The 21,399-nt window shown below is 45.4% G+C and overlaps 1 protein-coding gene across 1 annotated transcript in view; it reads right to left on the bottom strand.

Moving 5' to 3' along the window:
- DENND3 (DENN domain containing 3) overlaps positions 1-20,865 on the bottom strand; it is a 390,432-nt gene extending 369,567 nt beyond the window's left edge. The window contains exon 1 of the mRNA XM_030219612.1: positions 20,541-20,865. Within this exon, the coding sequence (XP_030075472.1) occupies positions 20,541-20,624 (84 nt within the window). The 5' untranslated portion in view covers positions 20,625-20,865. The remainder of the gene's footprint in view (positions 1-20,540) is intronic.
- Between the last annotated feature and the right edge of the window lie 534 nt (positions 20,866-21,399).

Genomic DNA, 21,399 nt, shown 5'->3' with positions numbered 1-21,399 from the left:
ATAAATTAGCCATGTCTTTGTTGTTTGCTCTTGTATGACATTGTTCCCTTTGGCTATTAATAAAAATCATTGAAACTTAAATGAGGAAGGGAGGGTTATGAAATACAGTACCTATTTGATGTTGATCGCAGCAGTGTGGAGCATTCAGTGTGGGATGGGAAAGGAGCTTGGAGAGCGATATCACCAATAAGGAAGGGGAGCTAATATTTTAGAACTCTAGAGAGTCACCTGGATCTCTAATTGCAGGAAAATGGACAATAAGTACTTTGTAGGATGCATATTGTTTATTGTTTAACAGTCACTTGATATACCACCTAATGTGGAAACACACAAGATGGTTTATATTAATCCACAGGAGCTAAAACGGTGGTATCGAAAAGGAGGAGGCAGATGCTGGATATACTGTGGGCAAGAAGGTACTTTTCTGCACTTATGAAAGGGATGTGGTATTATACACAATATCTGGAAATGAGGCAGAAGGGATAATATTGAAAGTGACAGGGAAGGCTTTACAAATCATTTGAATGCTGTTTACTTACCCACCCTGTTTACTAAGCTGTTCACTAATGCCGACACAGCCCGTTCACTGTGAATAGGCTGTGTTGGCATTACTGCGCGTCTTAGTAAACAGAGGGGTTAATTTGATATCTAGGTTTGTTCTGTTATATACGTTTACTACTAAAGTTGTATCGCTCAGCATTGGAGACAACCTACAATGCCTATGAAAATGGAGCTGGAACAATAATTGTTGGACATCTCAATATGTATATAAAGATCTCAATACATATTGTGAAGAGTATGAGGACATGGAGTGGGATATGGCCAGGGAAGGGGAGAGAAGGGCTCCTTCGGGGTGGCCTGAGTCCGCCCGTAGGGGTGGTCGCTGTAGATTCCTGTCCCCAAGGATCCCTGTCCCCAAGGATCCAGCATGTTAGGGACAGCAGTTGGTCACCTTCCTCAGAGGAAATAGTGAGAGCCAAAGACTACAATTCCCAGCAGCCCCTGAGGGAGATACAGAATAGAGCCAGGGACTGCAATTCCCAGCAGCCCCTGAGGGAGACACAGAATAGAGCCAGGGACTGCAATTCCCAGCAGCCCCTGAGGGAGACACAGAATAGAGCCAGGGACTGCAATTCCCAGCAGCCCCTGAGGGATACCCCAAGTAGAGCCAGGGACAATTCCCAGCAGCCCCTGAGGGAGACACAGAGTAGAGCAAGTAAGAATTATTTGCACTACTAGTCCCAGAGGGCTAAGGGGAAGGAGGAGACTGAGTAAGGTCAATCAGGGGAATGAAGAGCAGCTGGGAGGAGGCAGGGTAGAAGAACCCACGGATTGGCAATCAAGGAATGGTGGCGAGAAAGAGAGAGAGGAGAACCTGGGAGAGGAACCCGTGGATACCTGAGCTCTTGCCAAAGCAAAAGGTAGAGAGTTAAGAGGGCACATGGCAGCCTGGTTCTCTGGCTTGATGCAGGGAGGCAAAAGGTGGCTGCATCAGAGGTGAGATTAAGGAACGAATGTTTCAACTTGGGTCAAGTGGGAGGTTGTCAGGAGTTGGTGCTGACAGTGAAAGGGTGGGACCCGTACATGCCCCTGGCCTGGTAATAGGTGGACAAGGGGAAGAAAAAAAGGTTGAAGCGGAAAAGTGAACTGTTTATATTGGGGTTTGTGCTGTGATGAAAGTGAACTGTTTATTTGGTTTTCTGCTGCAACACTGACTCTCTCCCTAATCAGGAAAGCTGAAGGAACCTGAGAGAAAGGGGGGGGGGGGGGGGGGAAGAAGGAAGCGCACAGAGACTCTCCTTCCCTTCCCTAGGAAAGGGGAAGGGAGAGAGAGAGAGTTTCAGAGGGAGTTTGGAGCTGAGTGGGGGAAGTGGTGGTGGAATCTGGGATGCACTAGGGGGCCACACCCACCTAGGAGTCTTAGTCCCAAGCAGGGGCCACTTAAGAGGGAAACCTCCAGACTGTAAAAGCGAAGAGGTTGAGCGAGATAGCCCTGAGGGTGGATTACAATATAGCTCTCACCGTGGTCCGGTGGATTGCAAAGGACCCTGTGGAATTCCAAACCCCAGAACGAGGAGGGTAAAAAGAAAACTTCCAGACTGTAAAAGTGCAGAGACCGAGCAGGGCAGGACACCGGCTGTGAGGGGGCCCTATCACGCTCCTCCGTGGCTGGGAGCTTTACAGTATACTTGAGAAGAAAGGTGGACAAGGCGAGGTATGATAGAGATGTTTAAATACCTCCACGGCATAAAATGCACAGGAGGCGAGGCGGGTCTCAGTTGAAAGGAAACTCTAGAATGAGGGAGCATATGATAAAAGTGAAAAGGGGACAGACTCAAGAGTAACCTAAGGAAATACTTGTTCACAAAAAGGTTGGTGAACCTGTGAAATGACCTACCAGTGGAGATGAAGACTGTACCTGAATTCAAGAAAGCTTGGTACAACTACATAGACTCTCTAAGGGAAAGAAAAGGATAGTAGTTAGTATGGATGGGCAGAGTTAATATGTCATATGGTCTTAGTCTGTTTTTATTTTTCTCTGTTTATGTTTGCCTAATGGAGCAAATTGCCGCTTATTGGGATTATACACCTCTTATGCATCAAACTTTCTGGGACCCTTTCATGTGGTGGAAAGCATAACCAGGAAGACCAGGGGGGGAGAAAGATGGAAGGTGATGATACAGACTGGATTGTATGGACTACTAGACTAATGGAGGGCCTGAGAGAAATAAAAGGGAATGATGTGTGTATCAGAAAATATGAAATTTTTACACATATACCCCTGGATATCATGCACAGAGATCCGTGCCACTATTCAAGCGTATTCTAAACCGAGGCACATAATTTAATTGGCTTAACAAGCTAATCAGCGCTAACAGCTCTTAACAAGTAACAATGACCACTAATTGGCAATATTTAGAATTTATGTGCACAACTCGCTAAGCATATTCTGTAACATAGAATGACTCATCATGCTTGCATTTGTAATCCCTTCTTGCCCACATCAGTCCTAGGTGGTTACTTTACTATAAATATACTAAGGCCCTGATGCTCAAAACCTAACACCAGCATTAGATGCAATTAGCGCCAAACTAGCATGCAAGTTCATGTGCACAGAATATACAAAGGGCTCTACAGCAGACAACAACCTATGTGCCAAAAATGGTCGCAAATTGTATTTAAATGTACTCCCTCCCAATGCTGAGAGAACAGCGCAGAAACAAACGCTGCCCTTAACAATGAAAACCTACTGCCAGCTTGGGGTGGTGTAGGTTTTGAAGAGAGAATTTTTTTCAGAATTTCTCACTTTAACTGCCAATTTTGTCTTCTTTTAGAAGCCTAAGGAAGCACATGCAGCCTATAAATGCTGATAGCAAGAAACAAATATCTGAGTCCAATCAAAACCAAAAACGTGAAGGCACACATAGATGCCTGTTTTTCTGCACCTAAATATTTATTTATTAGGATTTATTTACCACCTTTTTGAAGGAATTCATTCAAGGCGGAGTATAGCAAGAATAAGTCAAATATAAGCAATAGACAATTACAGGTAAAAATATTCAAACAAATGTCAATTTATCGCATGACAGAAAATGCCTGTTGGTGGGAGTTATATTATAAATTTGTGCTGCGATTACACATATCTCCTCACAGAGCTTTTCATGCCACCATATGTGATGATAATTCCTGTCCTAAGTGTTCTGGTGGAGAAGCCAATTTGGGTCATATGTTCTGGACTTGTCCTTTAGTGTTTGCTTTTTGGAAAGACCTAACTAGTCATGTCATGCAGCTCTGGAATCTTTCTTGGTGTCCTGTGGCAAGCCAGTTATTTGACATTTTCTGCATTTCACGTATCATGCCACCTGGACTGAAGGCTTTTCTAAAACAATCCATGCTTATGGCAAAAAAGGTGATTCTTCAACTGTGGTTGAGTCAGGACGGTCCCTCAGTGCCTCATTGGCACTCGTCTATGATACATCTCTGCTCCTTGGAACGAAAGGGAATCTGACCTAGCCTCTAAGCAAGGAGATATGTTTTGTAAGTCATGGTTTCCTTTTTGGGATTCACTCACTCCAACTGCACGTGGTAGGATCTTGAATTCTTGAAGATAGGGGATATGGGGAGGGTTGGGCAGGAGGGGGGGCATGAAGGTATTCTTGTATAAGTTTGACACTTGTCTCTGTTGGTTTAATTCTTTTGGTCTGATTTTTTGGCATCTGTAGTGGTTTTGAGGTGCTCTTTTTGTACCTTTCTTTTCTAGTGTCAGAGTTTTAAATATATATATATTCAAACAATATAAGCATGGCATAGTATACTACATTACAATGTCAACACAATATATTGTGAGGAACCCAGGAGGGTAAGGGAAGAAGGAGCTGGGGAAAGGAGTAGGGCGGATGGATTTCCCCACCCAAGGGTTAACCCCAAGTCCCAAAGGGAGGGAAGCCGGGAGGCCACGCCCTCAGGGAGGTATAGATATCTGAGAAACATGGAAAGGAGGGAGGACTACAAGTCCCAGGATCCTGTGCAATCTGACAGGGAACAGGAAAGGGAACAGAGGTGGAACTACAGATCCCAGGATGCTGAGGGAGGGGGGAGGGATTGGGGAATGGCAAATAAGCAGGGTAGGGAGGAACAGGTGGGGAATATAAAGGGAGAAGAACTAATGGACTGGGAAGCAATGGGAGGAGGAGGGGCGCTTCAAACCTCTGAGGCTGATGATCCGGAGCCTATGGAGGTGACTGCTCTGGCCCAGCTGCAGGGAAGGGACTTAAAAGGACTCCTAGCCAACCTGGCTTCTAAGCCGGTGAGACGGGGGAGGCAAATCAAGCAGCTGTTCCAGCCCCAGCTGAAAGGGTTTTTCCAGAGGCAGCTAAGTGAGAGAATTTTGGAACTGTAACCTTGCCCTGGGCTCCAAGGAAGAGAGCATTTGTTTGAACCTTTTGGACTGTGGCATTTCCCTGTGTTCAAGGGTAAAGCCTCTTGGAACTTGGAGCTATTGCCTAGACCTGTGTTTGGGGAGGGAAGGCATTTTGGCTTTGAATGGTGGCATTCCCTGGGCTTAAGGGAAAGGCATTCTGGAACCTTGACCTGCAGCCTTGACCTGGGCTTAAGGTGAGAAGACTTTTGGACTTTTGAACTGTGGAATGTTCCTGTGCTTAAGGGAAAGGCATCTGTGGGACCCTTAAAACTATCGCCTGCCCTGTGCCAGAAGGGAAGGGGAAACTCTGCATGGCCAGTAGCATTCTGGCCCTCAATCCCTGAACTGGAGGATTCCCAGGCCGGCCAGGTGGAGGGCCATGATAAGGGAAAACTGTAGCCAACTTTGAATCAATAAACAGCATTGGTGCACAGGAGCCTGCATTTTGTGTTCTTTGAATGGGATTAATGTACCTGTGGGGCAGAGCGTAGCGTTATTCCCCAGGACAGGGACCACCTCCAGGGGACCCTGGAGTTCCAGAAGGCAGCCTGTGGACAATATCTTAGCTAGGGTAGAAGTGGAGAAACACGCCCTGCTATATAGTATGTGCAGCCGGTGTCATTTACTTCTTTCGTTAAAGGCCTGGCTGAAGAGCCAAGCTTTCAACTGCTTCCTGAAGTAGAGACAGTCTTGTGTTAAGCGAAGCCCAGAGCATGGGGGCTACTCCGGAGAAGGCTCGCTTGCGGGCATCACATCGTGTGATGTCCTTTGGAGTGGATGTGGTTAGGGAAACTCCTTGGGAAGACCTTAGTGACCTTGAAGGTGTGTAGACAGAAATCTTGTTCTTCAAGTACTCTAGGCCATTTTCTTTAAGGGCCCTGAAGGTCAAACAGAGAATTTTAAATTTGGTTCTGTATTGTACTGGTAGCCAGTGAAGGTTTTGCAAAAATGGTGCGATGTGGTCACGTAACTTACAACCTTCTATTAGTCTTGCTGCAGCATTCTGAATCAATTGGAACTGGTTCAGACCCTTTGTAGTCAGACCAGTGTAGAGTGCATTACAGTAATTCACTCTTGATGTTGTTATGGCATGCACAACTAGGATAAGGTTTACCTTCTTGATGTAAGGAGAGAGGCAGCGTAGCTGTTGCAAATAGCAGTTTGCTTGGATTTGGGAGATCAAAGTGTTGAAACAAGCTGTATTCTAAGGTACCCGACTTTTGATTTGAGGGGGAGTTCATATTTCACAAAAGAAGTTTTAATGTCAAGTATGTCCCCACTTGTGTTAGGGACCCATTGAAGCTTGGGTTCAGGCAAAGTTTGTTGTTTTTAGCCCATTCTTGAATTGATGTTAGACAGGTAGTCAGTTTATTCAGGGCTGTGGGTAAATCAGGTTCAATGGGTATGAGTAGCTGCACGTCATCCACATAGATGTAGAACCGAGTGTCCATCGACCGAATCAGCTTGGCTAATGGCTTGAGGTAGAAATTGAATAGAATAGGCGACAGTATCGATCCTTCAGGTACCCCACAGGTCAGTGCCCATGGTGGTGATGAGGTGCTGCCGAACATTATGGACTTTTGCCTGTCTGACAGATAGGATCTGAACCAGGCAAGTACTGTTCCACTGATACCTGTTTCTGCCCGTCGTGCTAGCATAATATCGTGATCCAGTGTCAAAAGCTGCTGAGAAATCTAGCAGTACTAACACCAAGGCAAATCCCGTCTCAGTTTCTATGAAGGTCATATAGTAGGGATACATGGATATGAGTTTTTCAAGTGAAAACTATTTTTTTGAAATGCTTAAAGGTGCAGAAGAAAGATGCCCATGTGTGCTTGCACTTCCAGTCTTGCCTAGGCATGTGCACAAAAGCTGTGCTTACTGTAATATGTGCCAGGCATGTTCCTCCCCTTTTCTTTTGATTTCATAAAGCATATATAATTCAAATACCATTTCCTTTGAGCAATGGAGGGCTAGGTTTCTGCGCTGTTCTGGCAGTACGGGGTGGGTTGGCTTTAGCACCAGAGTTTTGAGAATCAGCTCTTAAGTTTGCTGGTGAATCCAGGTCAGGACCAGTAATCACTGGGGAGCCACTGGCAAAAACTATCCAGTCTTCACTGGCATCAATAACTGACTCAGTCCAGGTCAAACTTTTGGGTTCTGAACCAAAATGTTTACATAGAAAATAGTCTTTAAGCAAAGGGACACAAATCCTCACCAATAAAGAAGTTTCTATGGCAATCACCAAAACTCTCCAAATCTCACTGCCATCTTGACTCATATCCCAACTACCTAATGAAAGATGCCCCAGAACGCTTCATTATAGATCTCACCTCCCAGTCTATTGAGCCACTGCTCTGCACGTTGAAGACGGATGAGCAGATAAAGGGGCTAGAGGTGGGTGGAGAGGTAGTGCAGACTTTGGCATTTGCGGATGATTTGTTGGTGGTGATGAGGGACCCCCAGAATTCATTGAGGCAGCTCTGGGCACGGATAGAACAATACAGTGCTCTTTCAGGGTTTAAAATAAATGCACACAAATCACATTGGCTCACCATCTCTCCTGGGGTGGGAGGCACAGGGTTAGAGGAACTGGGAGTGGAAGAAGCTGAAGAGGCAATCAAGTACTTAGGAGTCCAAATCCCCCAGAACCTGGCTCAAGTGTGTTCCCAAAATGTGAACAGGCTATTGGAGGATATGGTGGACAAGTTGAAGCTGTGGCAATCCCTCCCGCTCTCTTTGCTTGGCAGAATAGCGCTATACAACATGATGATTGTACCCAGATGGTTATATGTGTTCCAAACGCTCCCACTTTATCTTCCAAGGAAAGTGGAACGGCAAATAAACAAAATATTGCAGAAATTCCTTTGGAAAGGAAAGAAAGCAAAAATTGCTCTGCGGATTCTGCAGATCCCAAGAGAATACGGGGGCCTGGGCCTCCTGAGTTTGCGATACTTAACGGTAGCCTGTGGAATCAGGCACCTAAATGACTGGTTTCGAAAGACAAGTGAATACTCTGCTACCACTATGGAATTAGGCTTGTTTGGCCCAGACAACTTTACAGGATTTCTGCATGGTAGCAAGCAACATCCCCCAGCAGTCCTACAGAAGTCACATATTTTGCCTACGATGAAAGCGGTGTGGAAATGGATCTGCCGCATGCATGGCTTTTCGCCTAAAACTACCCCCTACCTGTCGATTTGTGGCAACCCGGGGTTCGAGCCTGGGACAAGTTATACTGTATTCAACAGATGGAAGGAAAAGGGGATAGAATACCTATATCATGTGCTCACAGACAAAGGGCGTATCAGTACGTTTCCAGAACTGAGAGCTCAGTACAAAATAAATTCAGCGGACTATTTCCATTATTACCAGCTGAGGCACTATGTGTCCAGTCTGACTTGGACAGAATTCACCGAGGATGTGAGGGAAGAACTGGCTGCTGCTATGTCGCTGGGGGCGCAATTGAAAGTGCCCATGGCCTACCATCATCGCCACATCCGAGATACAATGCCAGAATTGGATTACAGGGGCTACGCGGCAAAATGGAGCCAAGATCTGGGAAGCCAGATAAGTGAGACTATGTTTAAGGACCATGTGCGGTCGCTCTGGCAGACCACAAAACTGGCAGAGCACTGGGAAATACAATATAAATTCGCACTAAGGATATATGTGGCGCCTAGAAGAGCTTTCCATATGGGAGCATCACCGGATGGAGCATGTGGGAAATGCCATCAAGAAGGGGCTACATTGGCTCACATGTTTTGGACATGCCCAAGAGTGGTTTGGTTTTGGAAAAGTATACTACAACAAGTGACAGAACTCTGGTCCCGAAGATGGACATATGATCCAAAGTTGCTTTTTGGACACCCAAGGCTAAGCAAGCCAACGCCGAAGGGATTCACAGACTTTGTAAAAAGAGCTACAGTAGTAGCGAAAAAAGCAATCCTGCAGGAGTGGCTGGGGAACAAACCACCATCACTGCAATATTGGCGAACTCAAATGCTTATACTTTTACGTACAGAACATCTGGCAATGCGGAACCAGCCACGGATAAGAAGACAACAATTTGAATGCAGATGGGCACCCTTTTGGGAAACCTTGACCCCAAAGGTCCAGAGCCAGATATTGAACCTATAATCCCCGTTGCTGCTGCTCCTGTAACCTCTGCTTGTTATTGGATATATAAGTGAAAGGGGGGGGGGCTTTGGGGAGGGAAGGGGGGTAGGGAACAGGGAGGGGAGGGGGAGTAGTTTAGGGGGGGAAATACTAATATCAATAAAAATACAAAATGTGAAGATATGCCAATTGCTGTTATGGAACTTGCTTATGTAATGTGAAATGTTACAGCTGATTATGTTCACTTAATAAAAATGATTGAAACATAGATCTCACCTCCCATCTAAACTTCCTACTACAGCAAGGTTCATTCCCTACTGAACATAGCAACATACTACTTACACCTATACCTAAAAACCCCAAGAAACCAGCTATGATGTCACCAACTACCGCCCTGTCGCCTCCATTCCCCTACTAATTAAATTGATGGAAAACAGGGTGACCTCTCAAATCAACGATTATATACAAAAAGTCTCCATTCTACATGAGTCGCAATCGGGGTTCCGTCCAGCCCACAGTACAGAAACCGTCCTAGTCACTCTAATATTCAAATTCAAACAGGAAATCTCATTTGGAAACAACATCCTCCTTCTACAATTTGACTTGTCCAGTGCATTTGACATGGTAAATCATAATATTCTATCCAAACTACTGGACAAACTTGGAATCGGTGGAAATATCATTAATTGGATAAAAGGCTTCATCACCTCAAGATCTTACCAAGTAAAAACAACCTCAACTTTCTCATCTCCCTGGTCACCAAACTGCGGAATACCTCAAGGATCACCTTTATCCCCGATACTCTTCAATCTTATGATGATCCCACTAGCCAAAGCTCTATTCAGGCATGGTCTCAACCCTTTCATTTACACCGATGACGTTACCATATTCATTCCCTTCAGATCTGATCTAACAGAAATCTCCGACAATATATCCACAGGCATGAACATCTTAACCTCTTGGGCCAACGCCTTTATGATGAAATTGAACAAAGAGAAAACACAATGCCTAATCCTCTCATCTCAACACTCTGCGCTCCTCCCAACTAATCTTAATACCTCCGACATCACAATCCCCATTTCCAATAGCCTGAAAATCCTTGGAGTGACAGACAACCACCTCTCACTCGAAAATCATGCTAAATCCACTATAAAGAAAATGTTCAATATGATGTGGATACTCAAACGTGAAAAACCTTATCTTCCCCTGAATACTTTCCGGAACTTGGTGCAATCCACAGTACTTACCCATGTTGACTACTGTAATAGCATTTTCCTAGGCTGCAAGGCCCATATCCTGAAAAAACTTCAGACTGCCCAAAACACAGCAGCAATACTCATTTTTGGCAAATGTTTATTTTTGTTACATTTGTACCACTCGCTTTCCCACTCATGGCAGGCTCAATGCGGCTTACATGGGGCAATGGAGGGTTAAGTGACTTGCCCAGAGTCACAAGGAGCTGCCTGTGCCTGAAGTGGGAATTGAACTCAGTTCCTCAGTTCCCCAGGACCAAAGTCCACCACCCTAACCACTAGGCCACTCCTCACGTTTTGAGCGTGCAACACCTCTTCGTGAAAAACTTCATTGGCTCCCTATCAAACAACGAATCTATTTCAAGTTTCACACATTAATCCACAAGATTTTCCACGGTGAATCTCCGGACTATATGCTCAATCTGATTGACCTCCCAACCAGGAACATGTCTGAAGCGTCACTAAATTACCTCAACCTGCATTACCCCAATTGCAAAGGACTCAAGTACAAAACCTATTATGGATCCAACTTCTCCTTCTTAGGCAGCCAACTCTGGAATGCCCTCCCCAGACCTATCCGATCAATCTGCAACTATCTACCCTTCCGGAAAGCACTGAAAACCCATCTATTCAGGCAAGCCTATCCAAATGACCCAGACTAATCTTAAGAACACATCTACCCAATACATATCCAGATGACAACGACACTGATCCAGACTATATCTCCCATCTTTCTCCCTTCTCCATTGCCTATCTCTACCTACTTATCCCTTTTGTTATTCTGCTATACTTAACTTATACTTTCTCTAACAATATGCTGTATTCACTATTAATATGTAAGCCACATTGAACCTGCTCTGAGTGGGAAAGTGCAGGATACAAATGTAAAAAATAAATAAATCACAAAAATAGCAGCAGTACTTACAGTCAACTTCCTTCAGGAGTCTCCCCTCCTTACAGACTCCTTTTTTAGTTTTTTACTCTTGTATATCTTCAGAGTTGGTCTAAACCTACAAGGATCCCCTGTTGTTCCTCCTGTTTCTCCAACTGCTCCTCTGCTTTCTATCTCTCTGTAGAGGTAGCAGTGGCTGGTAAATTTGAAGTGTTTCAATTTTTTTTTCCAGAAGATTTATTCAAATTTTTGGTAATGGTAATAAAAAGCGAATTACAATAACAAATATGAACATAGGTTATATAATAGATAGATAGTGAACAGTAATAAGTATGATGGTACATTCACTGAGACTGAATACTAACAAATGAGATACATAATTAAAGAAAAAAAATTACCGATTAAATGCTCTATAGGTCCTGAGTGTTTTGTATTCTCAGTATGCCTAGTACTGGATTTTGGAGGGGGGTGTTAAAAAAATGACCAACCCTGGTTGTCAAATACCCTAGGTACTCCACTGATTGGGACACATCGGGACTAGAATACTTTATCCCAATTAAGAAGCTGCCCCAACTAAATGGAGCTGCAGGTAATAGAGTTAAAAATATAAATGTACATAAGATAAAAGATAAGCTTACAGATGCAGCAAGCCTCACAGTACAGCTGTAGTTCTTATCACAAAATTACCGTTGGGGAAAATAGCACAGCATGATGTAAGCATTGAGCATGCACCTCCCACCTCTTGAAACCTCCCCCAGCCCACACACAATACCTTAAAAGGAGAGGCAGGAGCAGTTCCCACTCACTCCTGCCTCCAGTGCCACAATCTTAAAAAATGAGAGTATCCTGCCCTGCGAGGTGCATCCTGCGGATGCATCAGGTGTCTGCCATATAAAGGAAACATTTAAGGGCCCACATAAAACAGGAAAACCCTTTATTTGTTCTGTCAATGTGCTGAAAGCTTTGCCTAAGTGTAATGTACTTGTTTTTGATTTTTGTAAATTAGCAAGAATGTTTTGAAAGAACTGATTTCCACATGAATTTTAATTTTGAAATAAACCCTAAAGATTCCCCAGAAATTGTAGATATGAACTGTGCAAAGGAAGGGCCTTGAGAAGTTATCAGGAGACGCACTCCCAGATGCTAAGTAGTGCCTCTGACACTGGTTCTCAATCTGCCAATCAGAATCAAAGAATTGCAAATGAATCTCTGCTGACAATAAACTAGAAAAATGGAAAGGATCAGGATAGCTTTCACAGCCTGAGAACAGTTCAGGATCATAAAGTCACCCACAGCATGGCATAATATTAGGAGTGGCCCAGCCATTAGGCAACACTGGGCAGCAACTTGGGAGAAGGGGGCAGAAACAAAAAGGTTGCTGACAACAAAGCAGAACAGTATGTCCCAATAGCCATACACTAAAAGAACCATCAGCACCTACTTTTACTGCAAAATCAAATGTAATATTTAAATCCATGACATGCAATTATTTTTATTTTTGTTACATTTGTACCCCGCGCTTTCCCACTCATGGCAGGCTCAATGCGGCTTACATATTGTATACAGGTACTTATTTGTACCTGGGGCAATGGATGGTTAAGTGACTTGCCTAGAGTTACAAGGAGCTGCCTGTGCCTGAAGTGGGAATTGAACTCAGTTCCTTAGTTCCCCTCCAATTATGTGTTTTTAAAGAATGGTTGTAGGGTGTTTATGACTGTAGAGTTATCAAAATCTTGTGGAGGGAATGCTCACTGGCCAGGGTCCTTGGGGGGGGGGGGGGGGGGGGGGGCTAAGGTTGAAGGTTCACTAGGGCACCCAATAATCTTGTACTGGCTTTGAATAATACAGTGCAGCATCCTAAGGATTCTGGAATAGCAACAAGTTTCTCTGACAAGGGCTTCCTACATAAAAAGCAAGGAACTCCCAGGTGAGTCACCCGAGAGTCTTCAGCTGGCAGAAGGCCTGTATATAGAAAGGCACAATAAAGTAAAGTAGCAGAGGTCATTCACCAGATACTCTGTAAACACTGCAACACTGCTTCAGAAAAAGAACATAAGAATAGCCATACTGGGTCAGACCAATGAATCTAGCCCAGTATCCTGCTTCCAACAGTAGCCAATCCAGGTCACAAGAAGACTGGTATTAGACATGCTGGGGCCCAGGGCAGAAATTAAGGAGGGGGACCCCCAATTCCCTCTCTTCCCTGCCCCCTCCCTTGATTTCCCTATCCATCATTACTACCATGACTTCTTCACACACAAAACGCAGGCACACCTTCAACAAATATCACAGATTAGAAATATTAACACCAAAACGGAACTAAGAATCCCAAGAAGTTAAACTCGGCAAGTACTGCCACATTGGAGAAATAAAAATAGAAATGCACTTCATTTTCTACTGATGTAGCATCTCTTTCCTCTCTCCATCCCACTGATCAGCATCTATCCTTCCCTTCCACCTACACACCCAATATTTCACCCTCTCTCTTCCCTCCCTCCCTCCCATCCCCAGTTCCAGCTTCTTTCTTCCAGAATGCCCTTCCATTTAGGATCTGTCCTTCCTTCCTTCCCCACCACCCCAGGTCCACCATCTCTCCCTCTCTCTTCGCAACTAGCTTTCCATCTAGTATCTCTCTTTTACCTTCCTCTGTGCCACCCCCAGGCCTCTTCCCAACTGCCCTCACATCCACTCTCTCTGTCCCCCTCTTGCCACACCTCAGGTCCAACTTATCACCCTCTTTCCTCCATCCATGTACTGTCCACCATCTTTCTCCCTCTCTTCTGTTTCCAAGTCCATTATTTCTTCCGTTTCACCTTCCTCCATCACCCTCGTTACAGCATCTCCCCCTCTCTTTGAACCCTCCCCCCCACCCCGTTTAGTTAAAAAAACAGCTGGTCCAGGGTGACCCCCATGGGCCGCATGCCTTCCCCTTCACCCCGGTCCAGCGTCTCCCTCACCTTCCTGGTCTAAAAAAAAATGTTTTTTTTTCTTCTACGCAGAGGTTTTCCAGTGCAGGAACAATTGAAACACGCTGTCTTCAGTGAAATTTGGCCTCCTCGGCACTCTTCCTCTGCCGCCGTGGTCCATCCAAGCGGCAACAGGAAGTAGTTGCGTCAGAGGTGGGGTGGACCGCGATGGCAGAGGAAGAGTGCTGAGGAGGCCAAATTTCACCAAAGGTGTGTTTCAATTGCTCCTGTACCAGAAATCCTCTGCCTAGAAAAAAAAAAAAACATTTTTAAGTTAGACCGGGAAGGTGAGGGAGACGCCGGACAGGGGTGGAGATACGGGGAAAACATGCTGGCCCACTGGGGCTCCTGTAGGGGCCCAGGGCAGCTGCCCTGTTTGCCCCTCCTAACACCAGCCCTGGTCACAAGTACCTGGCAGAAACCCAATTAGTAGCAACATTAAACACCAGGATCACAACCTTGACAGAAGTGTAGAAAGTGAAGAGGTAATGGTCATCTAGAACACATCTAATTTTTATCAATACAAATTTGTTAATTTGATATCCTAGGAGATTGTCCTAGCTCTCTTGTTATATGTAACCTGCTTAGAACTTAGTGGTATTAGCGGGATATATAACCAAAATGTAATGTAACACAAGAAAATTGGACACTGTGAACGACACAAGGCACTGTTGTAAGTATCAGTACCAAGCAACTCTTCTGCACAAGGGGATGGCAAAAGGGAAGATCCTCAAATATCAAGAAATGCAATGAGACTAGGAAAATGTTACAAAAATATAAGTGAACAATACAGAATTTGTTCCAACTGTACTGTGAATCATAGGCTTGACTGAAAGAGCTTCCAAGTGAACCCTGGTGTATTTCCTATACATGCTACACCCTATGAATGCTAGAAGGTAGCTCCTTTTAGCACATTTCAAGTATTAAGGGCATTTGTTGTAAACCTGAATAGTTTGCTATCCAATATAACAAGAGTGGAGGTGTTGTCTAAGGAGTAGCCTAATGGTTAGTACAATGGCCTGAGAACCAGGGGAACTGGATTCAATTCCCACTGCAATTCCTTGTGACTCTGGGCAAGTCATTTAACCCTCCACTGCCCCAGGTACCAAATAAGTACCTGTACATAATATGTAAACCACTTTGATTGTAACCACAGAAAGACAATGTATCAAATTCCATAGACTTTCCCTTTTTCATTCCTGTTTGGTATGCACAAAAGAAAGCCATTTTGAGAAAATTACCCTTACTTAAATACTTAATGAGCTGGTTTTTGTTAGTTACATCTCAATCTCCAGCAAACTGCAAAAATCAACCACCCTGCAATTACAATATCTGAAAATCTTCAGTACGAATCTAAAAAGACATAGGAAGAGTATTTTACTAGCAGAGCAGCTTGTATGACAGCTTGACCAGTAGGGGTAGTACCGAAAGATTGCTGTTAGGAGTCACTGGTGCCATTTTGAACATGATACTTCCCAAACTGTGGGTCTGGACCCAAAATGAGGTCACAACCTAGGTGAGCTATCCATAAATGCATCATTAGTTTGCACCTCCAGGGAGAGTCAGACAATTTTATTTGGCTGCAATAATGGAGCCACAGCATAAAGACGGGAAGTGCTGGACTAGGGACTAACTAGACCAGTAGCTCTCAACCCAGTCCTTGGGACATACCCAGCCAGTCAGGTTTCATGATCCCCACAATGAATACGCATAAACAGATTTGCATACAATGGAGGTAGTGCATGCAAATTTCTCTCATGCTTATTCCTGAAAACTTGACCAGCTAGGAGCATCCTGAGTATTGAGACTGAGTTGAGAACCTCTGCCCTAGTCCAACCAGGGATTGGCAGAGGTGGGGTGGGGAGGACACTGTTCAGCTTTGTGCAGTGCTGGCTCCTTTCAGAAAGTTCCTGGGGAGCATCTGACATCACATACGGGCCCCCATAATCCCAAGCAGCTAAATAATACAATTTGCGAGGGTGAACACCAAGTTGCATTATTCATTCACCACGGGAGTCACTAACCTGCTGTACTGATGGGCCGATGCAGAAAGCTATCACAAGCAGAAGTGGAGGTTACACAAGGTATACACAATAGATTAACAGATGCATAATGCAGGAATGGGATCTGCTCAGGTGTTAACTCATACAGTGAACATGATCTGCTCAGCAGTTAACTCATACAGTGAACATGAACACAGAGCATATTAAAATGCATGGTAATGATGGCATTAGGCTATTCCTCTGCAATGCACAGAAATAAACCGGGTTTTTGTTTGTTTGTTAATGCACAATAGTGGGTCCAGGGCAGCATAGAAGAGTTGGTTGACAGAATTTAATAAGCACAACCAAAGACAGCAAAAGTGATCCAAGGGAGGAGTGACAACCAGGTTTCGGCAACAGCCTTCATCAAGGGTCATCGGATTCTTCACTGACCATGTACATAATTTCTGTTCCTTAATAAAATTTTATGCCACACTGTTGGTTGTCATGCTTCCCTTGGACCACCTTTGCTGTCTTTGGTGCTGTTTGCTGATTCTGCAGAGGTTATAACCCTGCTTCTTGCTTTGACAAAATTTAATGCCAGTGTTTGGGATTTTTTTTTTTTTTTGCAACCAGATTAACCTCTGCAATTTTAGAAGGAGAGAAAATGCCTACGCTTATGTCAAAACAAAAAAACAAAACAAAATTACCAATACACATCTGCATATGAACAAGAATGTTGTTCTGCGTATAAATATTAACCTAAGAGGCCGATGCTCAAAATTTTGGTGCTAAAACCAATAGCACAAACCACGTGGAGGGGCATAATCGAACGCGAACGCCTATCTCCATGGGCATCTATGTCCGAAAACGGGTACGTGAAGAGGCGGGACAGACCGTATTATCGAAAAAATGGACATTTTTCAGCTGGGCGTTTGTTTTTTTAGCGATAATGGAAACTAAAAACGCCCAGCTCAAAAACGTCCTAATCTGAGCCATTTGGTCATGGGAGGGGCCAGGATTCGTAGTACACTGGCCCCCCTGATATGCCAGGACACCAACTGGGCACCCTAGAGGTCAGTGCGGTGGACTTCAGAAAAAGCTCCCACATGCATAGCTCCCTTACCATGGGTGCTGAGCTCCCAACCCCCCTTCCCCAAAACCCACTACCCACAAATGTACAACACTACCATAGCTCTTAGGGGTGAAGGGGGCACCTACATGTGGATACAGTGGGTTTTGAAGACCTCCCATTTACCAGCACAAGTGTTACAGGTAGGGGGGATGGGCCTGGGTCCACCTGGCTGAAGTGCACTGCGGTACCCATTAAAAGTGCTCCAGGGACCTACATACACGCAGGCCTCTAGGACTTGTTGCTGCTATATAACACTGGCACACCAGTTGACACCTGAAGACTAATCTCTCCGAAAACGTCCTTTATTGGAATAAGCACGCTTACTCACAGTTAACTGCAGATCAGAGGTTGTGCCCCACTGGCAACGAGTCTCCCTGGTACTGAGATGAGCAGTAGGTCAGAGCTGGCAGAATGCTGTACAATGCCCTCTTTCAGCCACATTCAAGGGAAGAACTAAGTTCTGTAACATGGCTAACACGTGAAAGGGATCTAAAACTGGCTTACAAAAATGGCCACTACCTCATGGACTACCAGAAACAAAACAGGGCACACTCTGACCCAGTAAGCAGAGGGAAAAGCACCATGGGAGTAGAGCCTACCAACTACCAACATCGTGAGCATGTAACACAAGCTAGTGGAATCACGGAGGCAAATACCCTATACCCACCACAATGCATTGCTGATGTGACTCTGCAGTGCCCTTAACAGAAAAGGTGTCACACTCACCCGAGAGCCACATCAGAACCAGGGAAAGGCTGCCAGAGGATAGAACACATTCTGCTGTCATGGAGGTGGGTACGGCATTTGAGGCTGGCATAAAGGCTGGAAAAAAAGTTTTTAATGGGGGGGGGGGTTTGGTGGGACGGGGTTAGTGACCACTGGGGGAGTCCGGGGAGGTCATCCCTGATTCCCTCCAGTGGTCATCTGGGCAGTTGGGGCACTTTTTTGGGACTTGTTCGTGAAAAAAAAAGGGTCCAAAAAAAGTGACCCCCAAATCGCGGTCAAAACGCCTTTTTTTTTTTTTTATTTTCAGCTAAAGACGCCCATCTCTCCTCGGCCGATAACCACGCCCCAGTCCCGCCTTCACCATGCCTCCGACACGCCCCCATCAACTTTACCCGTTTCCATGACGGATTGCAGTTGGAAACACCCAAAATCGGCTTTCGATTATACCGATTTGGGCGCCCATGGGAGAAAGACGCCCATCTCCCGAGTTGGGTCGCAATATAGGCGTTTTTCTCTTTCGATTATAAGCAGGATAGTGCAACAGCAGTGCAGAATCCTAGCTAACCAATGCTCAACGCAAATTACATTCAAATTTTATGCACACTATTCAACCAAAAGCAAGGGGGAGGAACATGCCTAGCACATGCACACAAAATTTTTGCAGTAAGCACAGTTCCTGTGTGCATGCCCAGGCAAAACCAGAAGTGCAAGCACACATCGGCGGTGTTCTGCGCCTTTAAATATAGGATTTTCAAAAACTGTTTGCACTTAAATTACTGAAAGGCTCATATTTACGCACAGAAAAACATGCATCAATGTGTGCTTTCACATTTGCTTGGACTTGCACACATTTGTTTTGCACTATCAGCACTTAGAGGCTGCACTGGCTTCCTTTCGCTTCCAAACCAAAATAGTTTGTTTAGTGTCAGAAATTCAGAAGAAATCCCCTCCTCAAAACCTTCAACGCCACCCCCCAAGCTGGCAGGATGTTTTCAGCGTTAAAGCAGCGTTTTTTTTCTGAGTTGCTGTCTGAGCATTGGAAGGGCATACTGAGTAGCCTCATTAACATCCATTTCAATACATTTAAATAAATTTGCAGCCATCTTTGGCACATACATTGATACCAGTGTAGCTCTAGAGCCCTCTGAACATTCTGCACACATTAATGTGCAAGCTAATCCAACGCTAGTCACCTTTAACACTGGCATTTGTATCTCAATAGCATTCAGCATCCCCATGGAATTTTTTTTTCTTTATTACCACAAGCTCAGTCATCAGCACACACTGCTCTACCACGAGGCTTTCTGCCTCCATCTCTGAGGCCCCAATGATCAGATGCAAACACAGGCGCTAGAGGCTATAAGCACTATACCAGCGCCTGTGTTTGCTCCTGCTCCATGATCAGAGCCGGCGAGCTTGTGAAACAATCAGCTCGCCAGATCTGACTACAAGTAGAATGCAAATGTATGCTAAACAGGGCATTACATATTCTTCCCCAATGCTCAGTGGGCAGTGCGCCAAACAAGGGTGCTGATGCTGCAGCAAACCCTACACCAGCTCAGAGCTGGAATTTGGGTTTGCAGAGCATTGGAGAGGAATGGGGAACTCTGTCCAGCACGCATTTGCACGCTAGCAAGCCTCCCCATCCCACCCTGGGCCAAGAAGCCCTCCCAACAAGCTCCACAAGCCACCAGACATGGGGGCTAGGGGTCCAGCGGACCTCCAGCCCCACAACCCCCCCCCCCCCCCGACATAAAGGGCAGGAGGTCCACCTGCCCTGCCCTCCCCTGGTGGTCTAGCACCCCCCTAACCTCACCCCCCCCCCCATATCTCAAAAAAAACGGAGGAGGAAGTAGCACTCCCTCTCCTTCCAGCACTGCCTCAAAAAGTGATGGAAGGAGGAGGGTGTGTTACTCCCACCTCCGTCTGTTCAAGATACAGAGGTGGTTTGAGGGGGTGCTAGACCACCAGGTGGGGGGCCTGGAGGTCCACCAGACCTCTAGCCCTCTCTGTCCAACATGGGATGGGAGGCCTCCAGCCCCAATGTTTGACAGCCCCTGGAACTGTCAAACCTCATGCAGGAGGATTCTGTTTTTGGGCGCATGCCCACAGATGATCAAACCTAACAGTGTGCATAAATTTGCATGCTATTAGTTTTGTTCTTCAGGACTTTAATTCCCTGCACTGTTCTGGCACTGATTTTTCAGTGTTGTTTGGAACAATGTGAGGAATTTGATCATTGGAGCTTTAGTGATTCTGGTGTAAATGCCATAGTGCAGCTTAGTAAGTACCCCCTAAGTAAAAAAAAAAAAAAAAGTGGCAGCACATTACTCTAAAATGCAGGAAAACAGCGAATTTGATCTTCTATCTAGAGAGTGAGTACACAACAGATTTCAACCATGTCTTGCTGCGCTGACTGTAAGGCAACAATATGGTTTTAACATCCTACAAAAATAATATTTAAAAGGAAACAAGGAACGACGTCAACTCCTGCAAGATAGTCACTCATAGGATGCCTTTACTATTATTGTGGTTAAGTCAGTTACCTCAGCGATGTCTTTAACCTTGTTACTAGGAGCCCCAACCAACACACAGATTTCTAACAAGCCCGACGGCAGGATATCCTCCATGATTACTTGCGGTGCGGACACGAGCCAGACGGCGCCCGTTCTTCTCTGTATCACCCGTGGGGAGAGAAAGTAGCTAGAAGGTGCACAGCAACAGCCCCGAACGCAACGCTGTTGAAGCCGGCAGGAAGATAAGACAGGACAATGTTTGTTTGTTTTTTTAAGGCAGCGGCTATTGACAGGTTAACCCTAAGCAGGTTCCTCACACAGTAACCGCCCGCAGAAAGCCTGTTCAAATCCTGTCCCGTGCCGCGAGCGATGCGATGCTTACGTCGGCACTGCTCTTCTAGCTCACGAGCTGTCTGTTCTGTTGGCGTCGGTACACGTGCACGCGCGTCGAACCGCTCACACACCCACACCCCTGCTTGGTTTACAGTTCAGACGCAGGTGGGAGGAGGACGTTCTCGAGCCTCGTTTCCTTGCTGCACCGCCCTGGTTGTTAATGCTCGCGGGTGTTTGTTACGTGTCTATACCTGAAGTGGTCGCTGCCAAGCAACTGCCGGTATTCTGGCGCTTCGGGCTAAGCGGGCTTTTTCGTCTCTCACCCTCTCAGGTTTTTTGTTGTTCTGCTGGGTTACTTAATTCTGCTGAAGGATAGATAAACATATCCCGACCGTTGAAAGAAATGTACGAGAAGAGGGTGCGAGCTGGGGAAATTAGAGACGAAGGTTTGCGTCAGAGGGTACGAGTAGAGACCAGCCCAGGTGCTAAAAAGTGACCTTCGACTGCCGTGATTTACTGCGTGATTTTGACTCATCAGTTGCCTCGTTGAAAATGT

This window comes from Microcaecilia unicolor, chromosome 1 (assembly GCF_901765095.1).
Source record: "Microcaecilia unicolor chromosome 1, aMicUni1.1, whole genome shotgun sequence".
NCBI lineage: Eukaryota > Metazoa > Chordata > Amphibia > Gymnophiona > Siphonopidae > Microcaecilia > Microcaecilia unicolor.
This window is presented reverse-complemented; position numbering and strand designations above follow the sequence as displayed.